This window comes from Sceloporus occidentalis, unplaced genomic scaffold, assembly GCF_023333645.1.
Source record: "Sceloporus occidentalis isolate IW3139 unplaced genomic scaffold, rSceOcc1.0.p SCAF_44, whole genome shotgun sequence".
Lineage (NCBI taxonomy): Eukaryota > Metazoa > Chordata > Lepidosauria > Squamata > Phrynosomatidae > Sceloporus > Sceloporus occidentalis.
In genome coordinates this window covers 5,758,892-5,781,463 of record NW_028317024.1, presented here as the reverse complement: position 1 = coordinate 5,781,463, position 22,572 = coordinate 5,758,892, and the positions used below count along the sequence as shown (strand labels likewise).

The 22,572-nt window shown below is 44.3% G+C and overlaps 1 protein-coding gene across 1 annotated transcript in view; it reads right to left on the bottom strand.

The window, feature by feature from the left end:
- The window catches only part of LOC149289624 (F-box only protein 15-like), a 37,258-nt gene that overhangs the window by 4,905 nt on the left and 9,781 nt on the right, over positions 1-22,572 (bottom strand). Inside the window, exon 6 of the mRNA XM_089490428.1 lies at positions 21,863-22,008. Within this exon, the coding sequence (XP_089346554.1) occupies positions 21,863-22,008 (146 nt within the window). The remainder of the gene's footprint in view (positions 1-21,862; positions 22,009-22,572) is intronic.

The following is a 22,572-nucleotide window of genomic DNA, read 5'->3' as shown; positions in this document are numbered from 1 at the left end:
AGTGAATGCATGCAGCTGCTCGTGATCCGCTCACCCTCCATTCCCATCATTTTGGGATTTCCGTGGTTACAAGCACACAATGCTGCTATTGACTGGACTACCACTCAGATCACCGCTTGGAGTGCATCCTGCAAGGCTCATTGTCTCACTCCTTTGAAACATGTCGCGGTGACAGTATCCTCGAGCGTTACCTCCCTTCTGCCTGAGCCTTACCGAGATTTTGCTGACGTTTTTCATAAGAAGGAGGCTGAGAAATTACCAACTCACAGGCCGTACGACTGTCAGATTGACCTGCTTCCTGGGACCATGCCAGCCCGAGGCCGGGTTTATCCACTCTCAATCCCGGAGAACAAAGCTATGGAATCGTACATAGAGGAAAACCTTCGCAGAGTGTTTATCTGCCGGTCTATATCACCCGCTGGCGCAGGCTTCTTCTTCGTGAAGAAGAAGAACGGGGAGGCCTCTGCACAACAGCCTCTGCGACGGCGAAGGAGACCGCCCTCCTCCACGCTTCCTGGCAGCCGCAGGTCCTGCTCCGGTGTCCGGACTCGCTCCTCTGCACCTACTTCTGCAATCTACATGTCCTTTGTATGCAACCTACATGTAGGTTCCTCTGCATATAAAAAGTTGTTTCGTTTCAGAAACTTTTATTTGCCATTTTCACTATTGTTTGTCTAAACTAGGTATATATGAGTAGCTTACCACTCATCACTTGAGATAGATGGTGGGTGTCCTGGGGCCACTTAAAATGAATAACATACAGGGTAAGTACTGTAAAGGTTAAGCAAACCACATCAATTTTTCAATAGGGTAAGCCATGGTTGTTTTACCATTTATTCCTACATACTTTTTCATATGTAAGGGTTATAGAGCCTATTCAATTAAATTGAATCCCAGCTTCCCTATTCTCAGTAGTAAAAGCATGGTACACCGAGCACTTGCTTTTGTATTTTGTTCAAAACAACATAATAGAGATCCTATTATAAATGTCTAGTGAAATGACAAAACAATACATTAAAAGTTTAAGAATAAAAAAAAAAAAATCACAAAAGACATTTGTTCGAGCAGATCACAGTGACATGAGATAGCTAAAGATGACGGAAAGGAATGAAAATTATTTTGGTCACGAATCATAATACATTTTTTTTCCAAACAAGAAAGCAGTTTCTATATATAAAAAATTTATGTTTCTTAAACTCGTCAATGCCACAGATATCATGGGCACTAAGAAGTGCCTGTTTTCACTGTTGCATGACAAGGCACTAAATACAAGTGTAACAATACAACGGCATGATTCTTTTCTTCCACATCTTAAACTAGTGAATAACAAAGCAGTCAAATAGATTTAATTTGATCATATTTCATGACACCTGAGTTGTCTGAATCAGTTAAAGAGAACGTCACTCATATCGTTGCATAAATCACATTTGAGAGCACAATATATTATAAATAACCTCCTCCTGGCCAAGTCAAAAATCAAACATCTGTTTCCATAGTACAGAGAGAGAGAGATTCAACAAAGGTGGCAGAATCAACTAGGGTGATTTCTTATAATATTATTGGAATTTAATTTAGAATTATTGAATTATCTATAAATGGGGAAAACAGAGACTAACAACCGACTTAAGTTTAATTTGGACCATTACAGCTGTGTTATGTATTCAATGATCATTGAATGTTGGGAATGCATTCAACAGCATACAAATACATGAACAGGTACCAAAAAACTGGTAGACTAAAGAGAGACGCCACAAGCACCACCACAAATAGGGCAAGCTAATACTTAAATAACTTGCTATCATAAACAAATATACCAAGATTAGAGCATGAATCTGTGGTCTTTCTATGTATTTTCTGTGAATATATTTCCATGTTAGTCATTATGGTATCATTATACATATACATATAGGAAAATTATAAACTGCCCTCTCGTGACCTGCTCATTAATAAGATTAATTAAGAAAGGAAATTTCCCCCAATGAAGCAAAAAGGGTTCCTTACAATAAAGTGAATATACAGGGATATTCATGTTAGCTTGAGCACAAATAATAATAAAAGAAAACATTATGAATGCGCACAAAGTGATTACATACATACATATATATATATATATATATATATATATATATATATATATACACACACACAAATATATCAATGATAAAAAAAATAAAGGTGAACAACTGAACTTTTCCTACAATGGAATATTATAAAGAAAAAGAACCCCTTTGCACCTGATGACGTATCAGGTATGTCATAAAGAATGGATTAATATGAACAGTGCAGTACCTGGTACATCATTTGTTAAAACGCTCCCATGGCAACACAATCGAAGGTTCAGTCTATAGCCAATCCCCCACATTTCTGTGCATGTGATCACTTCTACAGTGAATCACAGGCACGCTTAATGTCAAATGACATGATTGATGTAATGATTATAAGCTCTGCCTTTGTCTCTGTTTTTGCCTCTTTCCTCCCCACTGTGACTGTGAGCTGGAGAGAGACAGTGAACTGTAACAAAACAGTGTGTCGGGATCAGGTGAAGAAACCCGATATGCAGGACAGGGACCAACAGGCACGGTAGCCAAGGGTCAGCAATGGAGAGAGCAGCGTAGTCGGTAAACGGTTGCCAAGGGTCAGGAACGGAGAGAGCAGCGTAGTCAGTAAACGGTAGCCAAGGGTCAGGAACGGAGAGCAGCGTAGTCAGTAAACGGTAGCCAAGGGTCAGTAACAGGAATCATACACAAGGAAAACACACTATAGCTCTGTGCACTGAGTGAAACTTAGTGCTGGTTTTTAAACCCACCACTAGGGGTTGCCCGCCCCCTGTGCATGGCGTCGTTAATGCGCGTTCCCCGCCTTCCCCACTCAGGGATGAATAAAGAGAGGTGGAGGGCGGCAGACCAGCAGGAGCAGGGATGGCAGCGACGTTAGTGGCGTGGGAGCTGTACCCACGGTCGGCGGTTACTCGGGTGAGTCACTCCATCGGGGTCTCACATGTGGACCCCGACGTGGATCCTGACACAGTGTGAGTCTCAGGATTATAAAGTCCCATTTTCATAAATAAGCTTTTTAATTAGTCAATTGTTTGCTTGGACCTAAGGGGATATATTTTTTAAATGTAATATTTGTTTTCAGTTGGTGTGGTTGTTAGTGATTAACCCCTTAAGGACCGGGCTCATTTTTCGTTTTGTACCCTGTGGGACCGAGACTGTTTTGACACTTTTGTGGTGCTTGTGTTCAGCTGTAATTTTCTCCTCACCCATTTAGTGTACCCACATAAGTTATATATTGTTTTTTTCAGGACAAGATGGGCTTTCTTCAGATACCATTATTTTGATTGTATCATCTTATTTACTATAAAAAAAAAAAACATGGTGAAAAATTGAAAAAAAACACATTTTATGACTTTTATTTGAAAAATCTTTTACTCACCTAAAAAAGCAAGTAAAAAAACTAGCTAAATAGATTCTACTACTTGTCCTGAGTTTAGAAATACCCAATGTTTTTATGTTTTTTTGCTGTTTTTTTAAGTTATAGGGCAATAAGTACAAGCAGCATTTTATGATTTCCAAATCTTTTTTAACAAATCTGGTCAGTCTGCCTCCATCTCCTCTTTGGAATATCTTTGAAGCGGGTTAACTCAATTTAACCCATTCAAACCATATATTTTTGAAAACTAGACACCCCAGGGTATTCCAAATGCTGTTATTTTAACCCTTTCCTTGCACCAATTATACAACTACACTTTGTCAAACTTTGTAATAGTAATTTTTTTTATTTTTTTTTCACACAAATTGTACTTTAGTTATAGATATACAGGTTCTGGTATATGTCACTGTCAAACAACACCCAATGTGTGTTCAGGAATATCTCCTGAGTGCAGTGATACCCGACATGCATGGGTTTGTCGGGTTGTTTGAGATTTAAAATGCCACATTTGGGAAGTGCGCTTTTTTTCTCCAGTTTGGTCAGTCTGTACCTATGCCTATCTTTGAGCTCGGCCACTCCAATTTACCCCATCAGCCATTTTTTTTATATATTAGACACCCCTTGGGTATTTGAAGTGCTTTTATTTTAACTCTTTGTTGAGATTTTTGAGAAATTTTAGCACTTGCTCAAAATAATAAATTTTATTTTTTTATTTTATTTTATTTTTTTTAATACTTTTTTTATATTTTTCTTACACATTTTGCTGGTACTGGATGGTTCATCAAGTGACATCACTAATTATTTAAAAAAAAAAAATTTTCCATTTTTTTTTATTTTTATTTTTTTTTATATTTTACTAATCACAGAGATTAGAAAGCTGGGTTCTATTGACTTGCTTGGTTGAATGCAGTACCTGTATTTAACCTGCAAGTGGAGCCAGAGTTCTCTAGAGGGTCTGGAGACCGTCTAGCAAACTCTTTCTTCTTTATTGGTTTTTTTCCCGGGCCCCCGCCATCTTGCTGATGGCGAAGATCACCGGCAGCTGCGGCTGTGACCGCTCTCCGGAGCGGTCACAGCCCATCCAATGGTAAGTGTTTGGTGTCGCTGGATGCCTCCTGATCGAGGCATTCCAGCGACACCATTTAAGTTTAGGAGGCGATCAACGGGCGTCCGCCGCCATACAATGTATGGCGGCTGTTGACGCCCCGGGGAGGGGCCAGACATGGCCCCTAATGCCGATCTCGGCGTTACTGAATGCCTCGACATCGAGGCATTACAGTAACGCCGTTTAAGCGAAGAAAGTGATCGTTGATCACTTTCTAAGCTTATTTAATTTTTTGACGGTTCAGGACCGTCAAAGGTCATTTAGTGACCTTCTTGTCATGACGGTCCTGAACCGGCAAAGGTCGCGAAGGGGTTAATTTGTTACATAGGTTTAATGTTAGGTTTAATGTAGGCATTAAAAAACAAAGAATAAAATAAGAATAAAATACCTAAACAAGTGTAGAAAAAATAAAATACATATATGGCCGTTTCTAAACATTAAACACTTGTTTTTCTTTCCCATTTGCACTAGTCTGTGAATAACTGTAAAACTGTAAATACTGTAACACAATATTTCTTGCATATTTGAATCTGATTTTAAAAAAAAATCCTACTTACCGTATTGGCTCGGATATAGGCCGCCCCCGTAAAAGTTTGGTGCTTTTTTTAAAGAAAAAGTTTTTTTCTTTAAAAAAGCACCAAAAAAACATGCTGACACTCTGTCTCCCCCCCCGAGATATGCTGCCACTGTCCTCCACCCCGAGATATGCTGCCACTGTCCCCCCCCCCGAGATATGCTGCCACTCTGCCCCCCCGATTTACCAGAGGAGACTCCCGGGTGTCTTGCGGGGCCGGCGGGGGACATCTACGCAATACGGGTATACAACTTCCGGTGCCGGCACTCAGCTGATGTGCCGGCACCGGAAGTTGTATACGCGTATTGCGTAGATGTCCCCCGCCGGCCCCGCAAGACACCCGGGAGTCTCCTCTGGTAAGTCTTGGGGGCAGAGGTAAAACGCATCGTGCGGACGGTCATCGGCTGCGGCGAAGCGGGTAAACAACCTCCGCAGCCGGTGACCATCCGCACGATGCGCTTAGACAACCTCCCGTGCCGCCCCCCCCCGTGGAAAGTGCTGGCAGGGGAGGCTGTCTAAGCGTATCGGGGAGTAGGATGCAGGTTCCCTGCACCGCTGCGGGGGATCTGTATCCCAACCCTGCCCGCGCCCGGGACTGCATGTCCCGGGCGTCGGGCGCTAGACCCCGAATATAGGCCGCACTCCCACTTTAAAGACTTAAAGTGGGGGAAAAAAGTGCGGCCTATATTCGAGCCAATACGGTATATTATATATATACACTCACTGGCCACTCCCTTACGAAAAAATTACTGCAGTTTTTCTGAAGTAATACTGCAGTTTTTTGGACATGAAAAAACTGCAATACTGCACTTTTACTGCAGTATTACTGCACATTTACTGCATTTGTACTTCTCTGTACTGCACATTTACTGCGCTTTTTTTTTTATATTGCAAACCTACAGTTGTACTTCAATGTACTGCAGCTTTATTGAATTTGTACTTCCGTACAAAAACAACTGCAGTAAAAGTGCAGTACAGTGAAGTACAAATGCAGTAAATGTGCAGTAATACTGCAGTAAAAGTGTAGTATTGCAGTTTTTTCATGTCCAAAAAACTGCAGTATTACTTCAGAAAAACTGCAGTAATTTTTTCGTAAGGGCTTCATTAGGTACACCTTGCTAGTACCGGGTTACACACCCTTTTGCCTTCAGAACTGCCTTCATTCTTCATGGCATACTTTCTACAAGGTGCTGGAAACATTCCTCAGAGATTTTGCTCCATATGGACATGATGGCATCACCCAGTTGCTGACGATTTGTCGGCTGCACATCCATGATTCGAATCTCCTGTTCCACTGCATCCCAAAGGTACTCTATTGGATTGAGATCTGGTGATTGTAGAGGCCATGGGAGTTCAGTGAAATCATTGTCATGTTCAAGAAACCAGTTTCAGACGGTGTGAGCTTTGTGACATGGGGCATTATCCTGCTGGAAGTAGCCATCAGAAGATGGGTACCCTATGGTCAGAAAGGGATGGACGTGGTCAGCAAGAATACTCAGGTAGGCTGTCACGTTTAAACAGTCTTTAATTGGTACTAAGGATCCAAAATGTCCCCCACACCATTACACCACCACCAGCCTGAACTGTTGATACAAGACAGGATGAATCCATGCTTTCATGTTGTTTACTCCAAAGTCTGACCCTGCCATCTGAATGTCGCAGCTGGAATCGAGACTCATCGGACTAGGCGATGTTCTCCCAGTCTTCCATTGTCCAATTTTGGTGAGCCTGTGCGAATTGCAGCCAGGCTTTCCTGTTCTTAGTTGACAGGATTGCCACCTGATGTGGTCTTCTGCGGCTGTAGCCCATCTGCTTCAAGGCTAGACGTGTTGTGCGTTCAGAGATGGTATTCTGAATACCTTGGTTGTAACAAGTGGTTATTTGAGTTACTGTTGCCTTTCTGTTATCTCGAGCCAGTCTCCCCATTCTCCTTGGGTCTCTGACATCAACAACGCATTTTTGTCCACACAACTGACACTCACTGGATATTATCTTTTTCGGACCATTCTCTATTAAAAAAGTTTCTGAAATACTCAGACCAGCCCATCTGGCATCAACAACCGTGCCATGTTCAAATTGTCTTAAATCCCCTTTCTTCCCCATGCTGATGCTTGGTTAGAACTTCAGCAAGTTCTTTTGACCATATCTACATGCCTAAATGCACAGAGTTGCTGCCATGGGATTGGCAGATTAGCTATTTGTGTAAACAAGCAAAAAGCTGATCATTGTTAACCCTGCTTGCCTATACCAAGCCTGAATTCCTTGGTAGGTGGTAGAACTATGAGATTTCTGTGGGAAAGTCTTGTGGCTTGTCTGGTGGATGTAGAGGAATGTTTAATAATGCCTGCTATTGTATATTTGTATACTGTATAAATTATTGCTGCTTTAGACTGAAGTAATGATTTAAAAGTGAAAAAGTTATTTGTATCGAACATCAGCCAGGCATTAGTTATGCTATTATGTGTACCAAACATCTCCATGCTTCTAGCTGTGTCCTCATTTACCTTGTGAAAAGCAGACTGCCTATATTTTGGGGAACAATAACTCAAATCATCACATAAAAACAATCATAGAATCTAAAAGAATACAGACTTGAACAAAAATATATGTTCTTTGTCTTGTTTATCCAATACTCTGCCAAACTCTATAAAAATCAATTAACATGGGTAATTGTTAAGTAGCATGGCGTAATCGTACTGGACCAGTTGTTACTGATCTCCAACAGTTGGTTATCTTTCAAAAGGTGTGCTGACACGTACATTGGAGGTAGTCAACTCTAACCTCTTTGGTTTGTGCTCCGTATTAAGGGTTGAACGGGCAACACATAAAACCTGCCATCTTTCTTGTCATAGACATTTACGTGGTATGTAAGCACATGCACTGTATGTTAAGTAAAAAAAAAAAAATTCTAATCCATTTGATATGGTATCAAGTTGAGTGTCAAGGTTTCTCCTGAGGAAAGGCTGAGTCAGAAGACATTGAAAGCTCAAGGGTAGGAAACAAGGATCTGCAAAGCAAGCCTCAAGGTTAACCAAAAAGCAGAAGCCAGGAATCTAGCAAAGATAAACACAGACTTTTTTCAATACTCATTTTAAGCACATTGGCAATACGCCACAAGTTAAGTTCTTGAACATTACGAACTTGCTACAAAGACCTGCTGCGTTTGCAAAATATACTCAATGTACGTTACTTAGGAGTCTTCAGGATGTAAAGCAACTGCATTCAGTGAATACCGTATTTTTCGCTCTATAAGACGCACCTGCTGATAAGACGCACCTAGATTTTAGAGGAGAAAAAAAAGGAAAAAATATTTTGAGCTAAAAAATGGGCTAAAATATTTATTACAATAACTGAATAAGCTATGAACACAGTAAGACACACACAGTAAGACACACACAGACACAGTAAGACACACACAGACACAGTGAGACACACACACACACACACACAGTAAGACACACACACACACAGTAAGACACACACACAAACACAGTAAGACACACACAGTAAGACCTCCCTCCCTAACCCCCCTTCTCAGTATCTCCCCTCTAACTCCCTAACCCCCCCTTCTCAGGATCTCCCCTCTAACTCCCTAACCCCCCCTTCTCAGGATCTCCCCTCTAACTCCCTAACCCCCCCTTCTCAGGATCTCCCCCCCCGCCCCGGTCACTTACCTTAAACTCCTGTGTTGGAAGCGTGAGGCGTTTGTCTCGGGTGCCGGCGCTTCACTGCTGAGCGCCGGCGTCTGACGTCATATGCCGGCGCCCAGCGTAAAGCGCCGGCACCCGAGACAAACGCTTCCAACACAGGAGTTGAAGCGCTGAGGCAGGCGGCAGTGGCGGCGGCCGCCGCCAGCAAAGGATTCCTGTATATCTGTCAGGCAGGGGGGCCCGAGAGTTGCCGAGCGGTTGTCTTCAGCAACCGCTCGGCACCCCTTGGGCCCCCCTGACTGGCAGAAATCCAGGACTCCTCTGCTGGCGGCCGCCGCCGCCGCCGCCGCCTGCCTCAGTTGCGACCCCGGATTTATCGGCGTATAACACGCAGGTAGGGTTTAAGCTCCGGATTTTAGTTAAAAAAGTGCGTGTTATACGCCGATAAATACGGTATATCGTTGCCCCCCCCCCCCCCCTCCCTGCCTGCATCTTCGCTCCATAAGACGCGGCTGATTTTTCATCCTACTTTGGGAGGAAAAAAACTGCGTCTTATGGAGCGAAAAATACGGTACATCACTCTAAGTGCCAGAACAATAGAACCATAGCCACCATTCACTCGTTGATGAGCGATCGGCATTACAACGTGTTAACTTAGTGCCTACGATAAAAGTAACGATGTCTCTGAAAAGCAGATCAAGGCTGCTTCGAGTATGTGTTTTTCTTATGTAGCTCGGCTTGCTATTTTCACGTTGTTACGAAAGCAAAAGTGTTTAGAACTGCTAAAAACAAAAGCATGCTGCATTGCGTATTTCCTATACAGAATGGTGTGTCTGACCAATACTGCTGTAAATCAAGGCAGAAAATCAGAAAGAGGTCAGGAAAATTGGAGGGGTGGGGGATTATAGAAGATTTTGTACGGCTAGCATGGTATGCAGTGTAAACAGAGATCAGCTTCATAAACCCAATGCAGGCATAAATGAAAGTAAAAATAATAATAATATTAATAATAATACCCTAATTCCATATAATAATCTTTTCCTTAAAAGTGTAAATAAGTACTTTGGTACATGGATATGTGGGGTAGGGATTTGGTGTTCATAAACTGAAAAATAGAAATTTGTTATGCCAGTAATTGTGCAAAGTTTGTTAAATTAAGAATTATCCAATGCTTAATTGGATTAAACAATTACAAATAAGAAAAAATGGACAGCTATTTTAGGCAGAAAACTACACTATGCCATTTATAAATGCCCATTTTATAATTGAAAACCACTTATTGCACATAACACCATCCAATTATTCAGGTATACTACATCTTTCAAGGTGCAGAATAGATTCACAAAAGCAAGGGGATGACATGGTCAAGGTAAAAATTATAACAAAAGACGTTGCAGATTAGCAAATTACACAACCGCGTATTCCAGTGTGTCTTCTACAGAGCAGGCCTTAGGCGTTGTGGTGCCCTGTGCGGACTACTCCTCTGGCGCCACCCCTTCACTACCCCCCCTCTGCCCCTTCAAACTACCCCTCCCCTCTGCCCCTTCAAACTACCCCTCCCCTCTGCCCCTTCAAACTACAACCCCCCTCTGCCCCTTCAAACTACACCCCCCCTCTGCCCCTTCAAACTACACCCCCCCTCTGCCCCTTCAAACTACACCCCCCACCTCTGCCCCTTCAAACTACACCCCCCACCTCTGCCCCTTCAAACTACACCCCCCACCTCTGCCCCTTCAAACTACACCCCCCTCACTTACCTTGTTGCCGGAGTCCTGCGGTGAGAGCGGGAAGCATCCGTCTTCTCGCTCTGCCGCGGTGTCCGGCATTTCATGTTGAGAGCCGGAATAGTCCGGCGCTCAACATGAGATGCCGGCACCGCGACGGAGTCACGGAGAGTGAGGGGCGTCGAGCGGTTGCTGAGAACTTCACGAGCAACCGCTCGGCGCCCCTGCCCGGGACATAGATTAAAGAATCGTTTTTGGGGTTTTTTTACTTTATTTAACATGAATGATGTTAAATAAAGTTTAAAAAAAAAACAAACAAAAAAAAACGATGTTTTAATTTAACTCCCGGGCAGGCGCCCCTGCTACCATGGCGCACACCCCTAAGGCCGGCCCTGGTCTTCTACATACACCTATAGAGATATATGTTTCACGGGGGTAGTTCCAACCATTTAATAAAAAAGCATTAGTGCTATCATCGCAAGTTTGAAACAAACCGGTTTCTAATTATCAGCCTTCACAAATCTGTCAAAGAACATTAACTCCATGAAGACAGCCGAGTCAAACTGAAGCAAGATAATCAATATCGAACAGAACTGAAGTCGCATGATGTTGTTGACATCTCACCATGGTTTACAAAGAACTGATAATCATGAACTGTCTACGTTAACCCCTTCTTGACTTTTGACGTGACAGGCACATCACCGAGAAGCATCCTGTTAATGGTAATTAACATGTCCGGCACGTCAGGCGGTCAAATGAGCTTAGGTAGGGGTTAAAGAAGAGAAAACAGACATCTTAAAATAAATGAAAATCATATAGATGGTTTCGAAGTCAGGGCAAGCAAACAAATATAGTTTTGTTATTTTCCTATGCACTAACTGTGTATAATATATACCTGTATATATATATATTTTTTTTTAAATTGCACTTTTTAAAATGTCATAAATAGTTATATCTTACATGTGTGAATAGGTTTTTTTTTTAATTTAAAGTCCTAAAAAATAAATCATCATATAATTGTGTGTATACAGTAAATGAGAATGAAGGAAATAATAGTTGAAGAAAGGAATTGCAGAAAAAAGAGAAATTGTTCTGGTCTTGTAGGCCAGGTTTTTACGGGGTTACTATGTGGTAGAGCGACTTGCACTGCAATAACAGCTTTAAGTGTTTTTTGGGTGAATATGTTTCGGCTTTCCACACAGTTTTGGAGTAATTTTGGCCCATTCTTCTTGGTACATTTGCTCCAGCTTGTCCAAAGTTTCAGCTGGTGCTAGAGGTTCCCAGTGGGGTAAAAACTGAACTCTATGAAGCCGGTCTCAGGGAAACAAAGGTGCCACAAGCTAGTCATATCTACCTACATTAAATATCTGTGGCCATATGCCTATCCTGTATGTTTAAATTCGCTCCCTGCATTAGCCTATGCAAATACTGTTTAAGAGGCTGTTCCACTTGTCCATCACTCTCTCAAAGACCTTCTATGACATCTACCCTCTGACCCTCTAGTTTTAGATTATGACCTCCAGTTCTAACCACTGACCTCTTGCTCTCCCCGTTTGAAACTAATCTCTGTTCTGTACTGTGTTAAATATCTTCATTTTTTTATCGCCCTTTTTTCTTTTTTGTGTGCAGTCCCCCTTTCTACACTTGATTGGTTACATACCTGTTGGGCACAGGTACATTTGCACCAACAATAAACAAGTTAGCTGGCTAATACATAACCTATTCATTGCCGGTGCACCACCCTCTCTACGTTATATAATTTAAATGTTTAGAATCATATATTTATATCATTTTTATCTTTTGGAAAACACATGCGTTACAAAGTAATCGTTGGGAAATATTTTGCCTCTTTAAAACTCCACCTTCAACCTTCTTACCTTTGCCAAGGTTTAGACAGACTAACAGCTCTAACACTAACAACAGTTTTGTTACCTTGGTAACCAAGGAAAAGCAAGAATCAGTAGATGCTTTATCAAAGGAATCAGAATATTTTTATACAAATTCTGTGAATCAGAAACTTTTTTTTTTAAATTCAGGTACACCGAAGGTGCTAAAAAACATATCTATGTATAGGATACCATAGGCATAGTAATAAAAAAGCACCAACATGACATAGGGTTTACTTGCTAAAAGGTTTTACAATCACTTTAACTCTAAGAGCACCCACAGTATGTTTAAATCAATAGAACTACATTTTCAGGGTATCTATCTATGAACACAAGTTAAGTGTTTTCATTAGCACAAGTGGGTACGTAAAAAAAAAACACTGACGTATTGACCGATATCAGTGTCAGGGCAGCAATAAATAATATTTAATGCAAAATCAAACCCGACCTATACTGTTTCTGCCTCTATGGATACAGAAAAACATCCTGCAGCAGATGAGCTTAACTTTTCACGCAGCAAATTAAATTCTTTTGTATGAAACAAATCAGAAAGCAATACTATACCTGGCACTTACACCAAGGCAAAGCTAGCAAAACAGTTAAAAAAAGTACCGCTGTGACAATTTCATGCTTGAAATAGCTTTGAATAGCAATTCACCTGCATAGCCTGGAAAACAGATTGCAGTGGGGTGACACTAGCGCCCTCTAACGGTTAAGAATATGCCGGCACTCCGCACCAACTAATACAGCTGCCCCATATTTCCTAATCACAAAAGCAGTTACTCATGACTAAATGTTCCAGAGAATAAGATGCCAGCATAGATATTTGACCAAATAAATCTGTCAAGAGGTCTGTTAGCCTAATTAATTTGGAAATATATTCATTAAAACGGTGGGGATATCAGCCACGACCACAGGACAGAACTTCTCGATGCATTTGGATGTATTTCATTTAAAAAAACAAAAACAGATCAGTGTGTGTGGGAATGTAGGGGACAGTTTGTCAAACATAAAGCCACCTGTCATCATTTCACATTAAAGTAAGTAGATACATTTAAACAATGTAAAGGCATTTAGCTCAGCTTTGTGATTGTTGGGCATCCCATTCCAAAACCATACACATTAACCCCTTCAATCCCAGGGATTTTTTTTTTTACATTTTCCCTCTGAATCCTCACAAAATGAGGTGAAGTGATGGAAAATCCCCTCCAAGTTTATCAATTCAGGTGTCCTGATTTCAGGAATACCTAATTTATATAGATTTTCCAGACTTTCCCAGCACCAGGGAGCATACTATAAGGTGTACAATTTTGTATACTTTTTATGCCTATGGCTTAACGGGTTTGGGGGTTGTGAACGGGGGCAGGAGGGTTATACTGGCTAGATGTTATGCTAGGGCAATGAGAAGTAAGGTTTTTTAATATTTTTTTATTATCTTTTTTTTATATATTTTTATTTTTAAAAATTTATTTTAATTTTTTTGGTATTTTTTATTTATTTTTTTAACACAGAAATGGTTAGAGGTCCTCTTAGGGACCTCCTGAACATGTCAGTGATGTCACAAACAATGACATCAAGCTCACATTATAATTTTTTTTGTTTAAATCTTTTAATTAGCATTGGTCACCAAGCAGAAACAAATGACATAAAATTCAATGGTCGCACGGTCAATAAACAGGGACAGTGCGCGCCCAAGGTCAAAAACATACATGGAGAGCATTAGTAAAGTCAACGCCCACATACATAGAAGGTGTATAACAAGAGGCGCCGAGTATAGCGTAATATGTCGGATACACAGAGATGAACCAGGAAGGTCCAACCATACGAATGCTCGGTCGACCATGAAAACAATATGGTGACAACAAAGCGGTTTTCTATTTTTACACAGAAGTGGCGAGAAACCACTCCTGAACGAGAGGGGAGAGACAAAGAGGGAAGAAAAGGAGAGAAGAGGGAGTAGGAAGGAAAGAGGGAAAACAAAGAGGGAAAAAAGAAGAAAGAAAAAAAAAAAGAAAAAAATAAAGGGTCTCCAGGAACCTAGAGGCGCAGAACGGAATGGACCCTAACAGGATCCATGAAGGTAGATATCCAAGGGTCCCAAATCGCCTCGAATTTTGGCACTTCATCACGCAGGGCAGCTGTCATTTTCTCCATAGTGAAGATATGCCAGATGTTAGCTGTGATTTCTCTCTGCGTGGGGGGAGGACCCTTCCAGTGTCGGGCTATTGCTTGTTTCACCGCCGCACATACACGGTGAATAAGGCGAGAAGCGGTGGGGGACAGAGAGTCCGTTGTGTCCACGAGCAACAGTGCAAGTTCAGGGGATGGCGTGATGATAATGCCAAGCGCTCGTGACAACATGTCAAAGCAGGAGGACCAAATCGGGCGAAGATGGTCACATGCCCACCAGGCGTGGAGGTAGGTACCAGGTGCCCCGCAATTCCTAAAGCAGCCGCTGGCACTCTCCTGGGCCATGCGCGAGAGTCTCACAGGCGATAGATACCAGTGGGCTACAACTTTATAAGACCTTTCACGGATGACCGTGTTGGCGGTGAGCTTGTGGATGCGTTCCGCGGCCTCATCCCACGATACGTCGGGGATTTCCTCCTGGAGTTCCCTATGCCATAAAGATCTGTAGGCCGGCGGCTGAGGATAGAGCACAAACACAAAGTGAGCGTAGTGTATCGATATAGAACCTCGGAGGCATTTGCGGAGTAGAAAACGCTGTTCGAAGGTCGTGAGGGCCGATAGATCCCCGGCACGAAGCAGGGATTGGGCAAAATGGCGCAACTGTAAGTAGCGAAACAGTTCCGAACCGGGGACACCTTTAGTCTCCTGGAGTGCTTGAAAGGAGAGCACCGTATTGCCTTTAGCCAATGCCCCAAGCCTGGTCAAATCCGCATCTCGCCACCACCTGAATTTAGACGCTTGAACACCATCCTGAAATAGGGGATTGTGCAACAAGGGCGACATCTGGGATACGGAGCCCATGAGGGATAATTTACGTCTCCATTTGTGCCAAATGGTAAGAGTGGTGGTGATCGCCGGTAAAGTGGGAGCCCCCGGGAGAACCAGAGGGTCCAGCCAGGGGACCACACGAAGGTCTGTGCAAGGCAGAAATCGGCTTTCCACGTCGATCCAGGGGAGAGTACCTGGGGGGAGGGACCAGGCTTCCAGTTGGGATATCCTGGCCGCCAGGTAGTACAGGTAGAAATTAGGAACCGCCAGGCCTCCAGAGTGTTTTGCTTTATACATAGTGTATCTGTTGATCCTCGATCGCCTGGAGCCCCATATGTAGCGGAATACAGATGCTTGAAAAGAGTCAATCTCGTCCCGTCGGACCGGCGATGGAAGAGCACGGAAATGGTAGAGAAGACGGGGCAAGAGAGTCATTTTTACTGCATAGATACGACCCAACCACGAGATAGGGTATTGGGACCAACGTTTAAGCTCTTTCCGAAGGGCTGCGAGGAGCGGAGGATAATTAGCCCTGTACAAGGAGTGAAAGTCATTGGTGAGGTAGACACCCAGATATTTCAACCTGGAGGATTACCAAGTGAATTTAAATGAAGTCGCAATAGAAGAGCGGATTGGATCCGTCCAGTTGACATTAAGTGCCTCACACTTGGTCTCATTGATTTTATACCCGGAGATCCGTGAAAACTCTCGAAGAGTGCCATATAAGTTAGGAAGGGAAACCACAGGGTTGGCAAGCGTAAGCAAAACGTCGTCAGCAAAAAGGCTCAACTTGTACTGAGCGTCCCGGACCACGATCCCCGTGATATCTGGGTGTTGTCGGATGGCCGCTGCCAGGGGTTCAATGCAGAGTGCAAACAGGAGCGGGGATAAAGGGCACCCCTGACGGGTACCGTTCTTGATGTTAATAGAGGAAGATTCACAGCCCATCAGGGCTATCGTGGCGGAAGGTTGGTCATAGAGCGTACGAACACCCCTCAGGAAGCCTTCAGTAAAGCCAAACTTCCGTAAAACCTCCCACATATACCTCCAGTCGACCCTGTCGAAGGCTTTCTCGGCATCCAAGGCCAACAACAGGGATTCTTGGCTGGTGAGTCTGGCAACGTCAATGAGATTGACCGTTCGGCGTATATTATCTGGAGCCTCCCTATTGGGAACAAACCCCACCTGATCCGGATGCACCAAGGAGGGGAGAACAGTCCCCAAGCGGGTCGCCAACAACTTTGCATACAGCTTAATATCCGCGTTGATGAGGGATATGGGGCGATAGCTACTACAGCTAGCGGGGTCCTTCCCCTCCTTATGTATGACGATGATTTTGGCCATTTGCATTTCTCGAGTTGGGGGCACTCCTGTAAGGAACAAGTTGAACATTGAGAGCAGACGAGGCAGTAACTGACGCTGGAATTTCTTATAATAAGAACCTGGAAGGCCATCAGGCCCTGGGGCTTTAGATGCCTTGAGGGAGGCAATGGCGACACGAAGTTCCTCCTCGCTAAAGGGCTCGCCGAGTCGCTCCACCTGGGCCGTCGATAGCCTGGGCAAGGATACCGAGTCCAGAAAAGCGTGAAGATGAGTCGGGTCCCAGGCTGTAAGGGGAGCCTTCTTGCCATCATAGAGGGTTTGGTAAAAAGACGCAAATTGGTCCGCTATATCGCGAGGGTGGACCCAGCTTTTGGCATTCGCGTCAATAATCTTCGTGATATTTTGTGCCTTCCTCTGAGAGCGCAATCTCCTGGCCAGCATTGTGTCGGGTTTGTTGGCCTTTTCAAAGAATCGCTGTTTAGTGGTATTCAGCGAGTGCAATACGGCATCACTAAGGAGAAGGTTCAATTCCCCCTTTAGTTGGATCAATTCGCGCAGCGCAGCAGCATCCAAGGAGTCCTTGTGCTTCGCTTCCAAAGCGCTCACTTTGTTGGTAAGGGATGTGATAGCCTCTTGGCGCAGCTTCTTGCGACGTGCTTTGATACATATAAAGGAGCCTCTAATATACGCTTTATGCGTCTGCCAAATCAAAAGCGGGTCCATGTCAGGTGTGTCGTTGAACGAAAAAACTCATCCAGGTCGCCCGAAATCTCCTCCAGCACCGATGGATCCGTAAGCAGAAACTCGTCCATCCTCCAGTGTTTGGGACCCGGGTGCCAATCAAATAGGCGATAGATGCATTCAACAGCTCCATGATCAGACCAGATAATAGGGTGAATCTTTGAGGAGCGGACCACATTAGCTTGATGCTGGGCCACAAACAGATAGTCAATTCTCGAGTAGGATTGGTGAGGATGTGAGAAAAAAGTATAGTCCAACGCCCGCGGGTTGAGGAGACGCCACACGTCAACTAAAGCTGATGTCGTTGCAAAATCTTTGAGATGTTTAGAATTGAGTGGAGGGTGGGCCAGCAGAGCAGGGCCCCGTCTGTCTAAGTGTAGATCCCAGAGCGTATTGAAGTCACCCCCAACAAATAGTTGATGATCTTTCAGAGGCAACAGGGAGTCCGCTAGGGTGGAGTAAAAAGAGGCCGCCGAAGGAGAAGGTGCATAAACGTTAAGAATTGCTACCGGTTTAGTGTGCAAGAGACCCGTGACAAGGAGGTATCTGCCCCATTTATCCTTCTTGGTCGAGTGGTGTTGAAAGCCAAGCGTCGTGTTGAGAAAAATGCTGACTCCGTTCTTCTTTTGTGAGGGGTGAGTGGCATGAAAGTGGGTACCAAAACGCTTACCCCAGTATTGGGGGAGGTGAGAGGAGCGTAGGTGAGTTTCCTGGAGGAGGACAATGTCGGCATGGAGTTTGTGGTAGTAGGTCATCGCCAGGGAGCGTTGAGCCCCTTGACGTTGTGGGAAACAATCTTCACATCACCGGACATTTAACCCGGTGGGGAGAAAGCTGAGAAAGGCCGCCTGGAGACGAGAAAAGAAAAAAAAATAAATAAATAAAAAAAAATAAAAAAAAGGAGGGTGAGAGGGAAGGAGGGGGGGAAAAGAGGAAAGCAAAAGAAACAGAAAAAGAAAGAAAGAGTAGAACAGAGAGCATACAGCACAAAACATGATGCATATAACAGTATAGTGTGCACGGCTGCACATAACAGAACAACCCGGCTAGCAACCTCCGCAATATCGGCGGTAGCAGAGGCTTAGCGCCAGACTGTGTGAAGACCAGCATCGGTCTTAAAGGGGAACAAGCGGCACGCTCAACCTCAATGGCCTCCATGGCCCTCAATAACGTGATGCTACCTCTAGGCAGGGAAGAGTAGTTGTGTGCCAGAGGAAGACAAACTTGTGTACGAACACCGAAAATAAATGCCGATAAACGCCGATAAATCATAAAATAGAAGAACGGTAAATAATAAAAAACGCGATATCCCGAAAAAGAAACAATAAGCTACGGTGATCCGGAGCAGGCCCCTATATCGAAGCCACCCAGATGGGACCTAGTAGGCATAGCGACACGGTAGGGGCTGCCCGTCACAGCACAGCAAGCGGAGTCCGCGGAGTCCGCAACCCCCCAATACCCCAAAGGATACTGAGCTGGTAGTGAGTCCTGAAGCGTGACGGGTCTCCCCGAAGTGGACGAAGCACCGAAGCGACGAGCAGGCTGGAGAGCCCGTCCGCGGCGGGGGCTGTCGAGGAGCGAGACGGCGCCAGAAGTGTGGAGCACTACAGCCAGGTGGTCGAGCCCAGGGTGGGCAGGTCAGCAGGAGAGCCGGAGCGGTGCGATGTGGCATCTCGAGGGCCGAAGTCTAGAGAGATCCCAGCCTACGGAGCTGCTCGGGAGGAACTCGGGACGGCCGTCCAGTCGTCCGGCGGTGTGGGTCCGCGGTCCTGGCGACTTCTTTTGCGGCCCGATGTTAAGGGGGGAAGACCCAGAGCATGAATGAACTCCACGGCCTCCGACGGGGACCTAAGGAGAAAGCTGGTACCCTCCTTAAGGACCTGGAGCGCGAAAGGGAATCTCCATCTATATGGCACATCGTGGGAGCGCAGGTGAGCCGTAACAGGCTGGAGAGCCTTGCGCCGTTGGAGTGTCCTGGGCGATAGATCCGCATAAAGTTGGAGATCAACATTGTCGAGACGCACCTGTGCAGTTCTAGCTGCCTTCATGATGTCCTCCTTGAGTGCGTAGTCGCGTAGCTTAACAATAATGTCCCTGGGATTGTCAGTCGTCTTGGGTTTAGGCCGCAACGCTCTATGGATCCTGTCCACTGCAACTTCTGACGGTGGGACATCAGGTAAGAGCTGTAGGAGAATCCTGCGCAGCACCTCATCGGCGTCTTGGTACGTCTCCGGAGCGCCCCGTATCCGAAAATTAGCCCTCCGGGACCTATTCTCCAGGTTCTCCTGGGCATCATGAAGCGCATCAATTTCGAGGCGAAGAGCAGCCACCTCCGTCTCCAGCACGTGTTGTCCCCGCCGCAGGTCAGTATGGGTGCGCTCCAGTACATCCGTGCGGGAACCAATTGCTGTGATTTCATGCGTCAGTTGGCGCAATTCGGCGTGGATGTGTTCCATCAGGTCCTTCTTGACCGATAAGACCAAATCTTTAAGTTCCTCCACGTCTCGCTTAGTGCAGGAAACCAAAGCGTCGTCCGCGGTTAGGCCCGACGCCACCATCATGGGAAGCACGGGAGCTGCGGCCTCAGGCGTCTTCTTCTGGAAGATAGCTGGCACTGTCTTCCTCTTCGGCAACTTGCGAGAGCCCCCAGTCATGCCGGGCGTCTCGGCTGTCACGTAGCGAGCAAAAAATCGAGGTAGGTAGCCTTTAGCAGTGCAAATTATAGGGCGTCGTGGAGGAGCAGGTTCACTGCACGTCCATCTTGGAGTTCGGCCGGCCACGCCCCCTCACATTATAATTTTTTTTTGTATTATTTATATTATTATTTTAATGATTTATTTAATATTATTTTTTAAATGAATTAACTTTTTTTTCTTCAGCTTTTCTCTTTCAGGATGGGAGGGGGAGTGAGAGACATGGTTTCTCCCTCCCCGCGATCCCCCTGCACCGATCACACTGTGATCTCTATGCAGGTCCTCGCAGCGTCTCTGTGCCTCATCGGAGGGCAGGATATCCCCGCAGTGATGCAACCCGGAAGGGGAAACTGCGCGATCGGGCAGTTTACAGTGTAACAGCTTACCGGCTTTCATGCCGGAAGCTGTTACAGGAGATCGGACAGCAGAAAGCCGGCAATGCCGGCTTCTGCTGTCAGTGGGGAGTCCAGGCTGACGCTGCACGAAGGGCTGGACGTACCGGGACGTCCATAGGGGATTCTTAATAGGCGTTTTTTGGACGTCCCGGTACGTCTATAGGGGAATGAAGGGGTTAATAAGGAGTCGGCCCCTCCTTTCCAGCTATAACAGCCTCCGCAAAAAGAAGGATTTCCATAGAGTGTATCTAGGAGAATTCGCGCCCAATACGCCAAAAAAGATTTTGTGAGGTCAAGCACTGATGCCTGACTCTCAATTGAGTCGTTCCAATTCATCCCAAAAGTATTAAGGTCAGGGTTCTGTGCAGGCCACTTGACGTCCGCTACACCTTACTCGTCAAACCATTCCTTTATGGATCTTGGTTTGCCCCATCATGCTGAAACAGGAAAGAGCCTTCCCCAAACTGTTGCCTGCAACAACTCAAAGCATACAGCCAAAGTCATTAAAAACTATCTTCAGCGTCAACACGAACAAGGAGTCCTGGAAGTGGTCTACCCCCTACAGAGCTCTGATTGTAACATCCATGCAAGTGTGCCTGGGATTACATGAAGAGAGAGAAGCAACTAAGGCTGCTGAAATCCACAGAAGAACTGTTGCTAGTTCTCCAAGACGTTTGAAGGCATATTTTTACTTTACGTCTTTTTTTTGTTTTTTTGTTATATCTGCCTTAAAACGTGCTCTAACACCATACACTTACATAAATATACATTCTTTTTTCTGCTCCTCCTCTCCATTTGCCAGTTGCCACTAACCCTAGGATCACCCGACACACACTCACGCTAATACCATAGACTGACAGGCACCTTATGGTCTATGACTCGAACAATACAGTATACATACATACAAAAACACGCACACTCTAATGGCGGTCCTGTTGCAGAATATACTTCTGATGTTGATTTAATAATCAAGCACCAGATACTTTGTTTACTTATTATTTTTTTAAATTCTCGTATTATGAGGTGTGTGTTTTAACTAAATTGAAAACTTGTAAGTTTTAATTCCTCTCACATGCCCACACTCGCATAAACAACTCACATTAGTGTATATACACGTTGTCTTGTGAGCGTTAGTCCCTAACTTGACTTCTTACTGGCCCAAAAGTATTTAGTTATCATGAATCAAAAATGATGATGGTGCAAGATGTTATTATCATTGACCGCCGTATATAAATGACACACCCTCACACAGAGTCCAGTAAAACATTACAAAAGCTGTGGAGATCTCACAGTACAAATTTGCGGGGCTCGCATTTCCACTGTGCCACCACGATTGCACAAATCATCAATTTCTTTCTGATTGAAAGTCTGTTACATTTACCTCTCAGACAAAACAGGTTGCGAAACGTTCCACACAGGTAAGTTCTCGGTCCGCTGTGCATGTCAATGTGCAACTGGTAACCATGAAGCCCATAATTAGGGTCAATGTCATCTAGGACTGGCATGTGTGGAGGAATGATGTATGGACTGGAGAAGAGATTACAAACAAGAAACAGGAAAATTTAAATAATTTCTTATGGTGACATATAAACTCTATAACAGAATAAATACAACCCCCCCCATCAATAAATCTAAATTAACTTAATACAGTAGAAAGGCATGGGTGTGGATTTCCATTCTTGTGGTTCTGCTGAAATGCTGGTGTTTTGGGATTTCTCAAATTAAGTAGTAATTAATCAATTGATTGTGCTCCGGACAAAATAAGATAACTAAATAATTATCTTAAGTAAGGCTATGCAGACTTGTCAGCAGTCTTCTAGGACGCAAGATGTGGTGCTTTGTAAGAAAGTCACACCACTAAAAGCTAAGCAAACAACCCAAAAAGTGCTCTTTGACAGATTATTTGTATACCACAAGGGAGCTTTCACCTCTAAGACAAATGACTTTTATTAGCAGCATTCCTGCAGAGGAGCTATAAGGAAACTGACCAGGACTGAAGCAAATCAATACATAGGTTGTATGGGAAGGAGCTGATATACCAATGTAGAAGACACAGGAACAACTGTTTAGGGCCCCCGTGTCCACGGTACT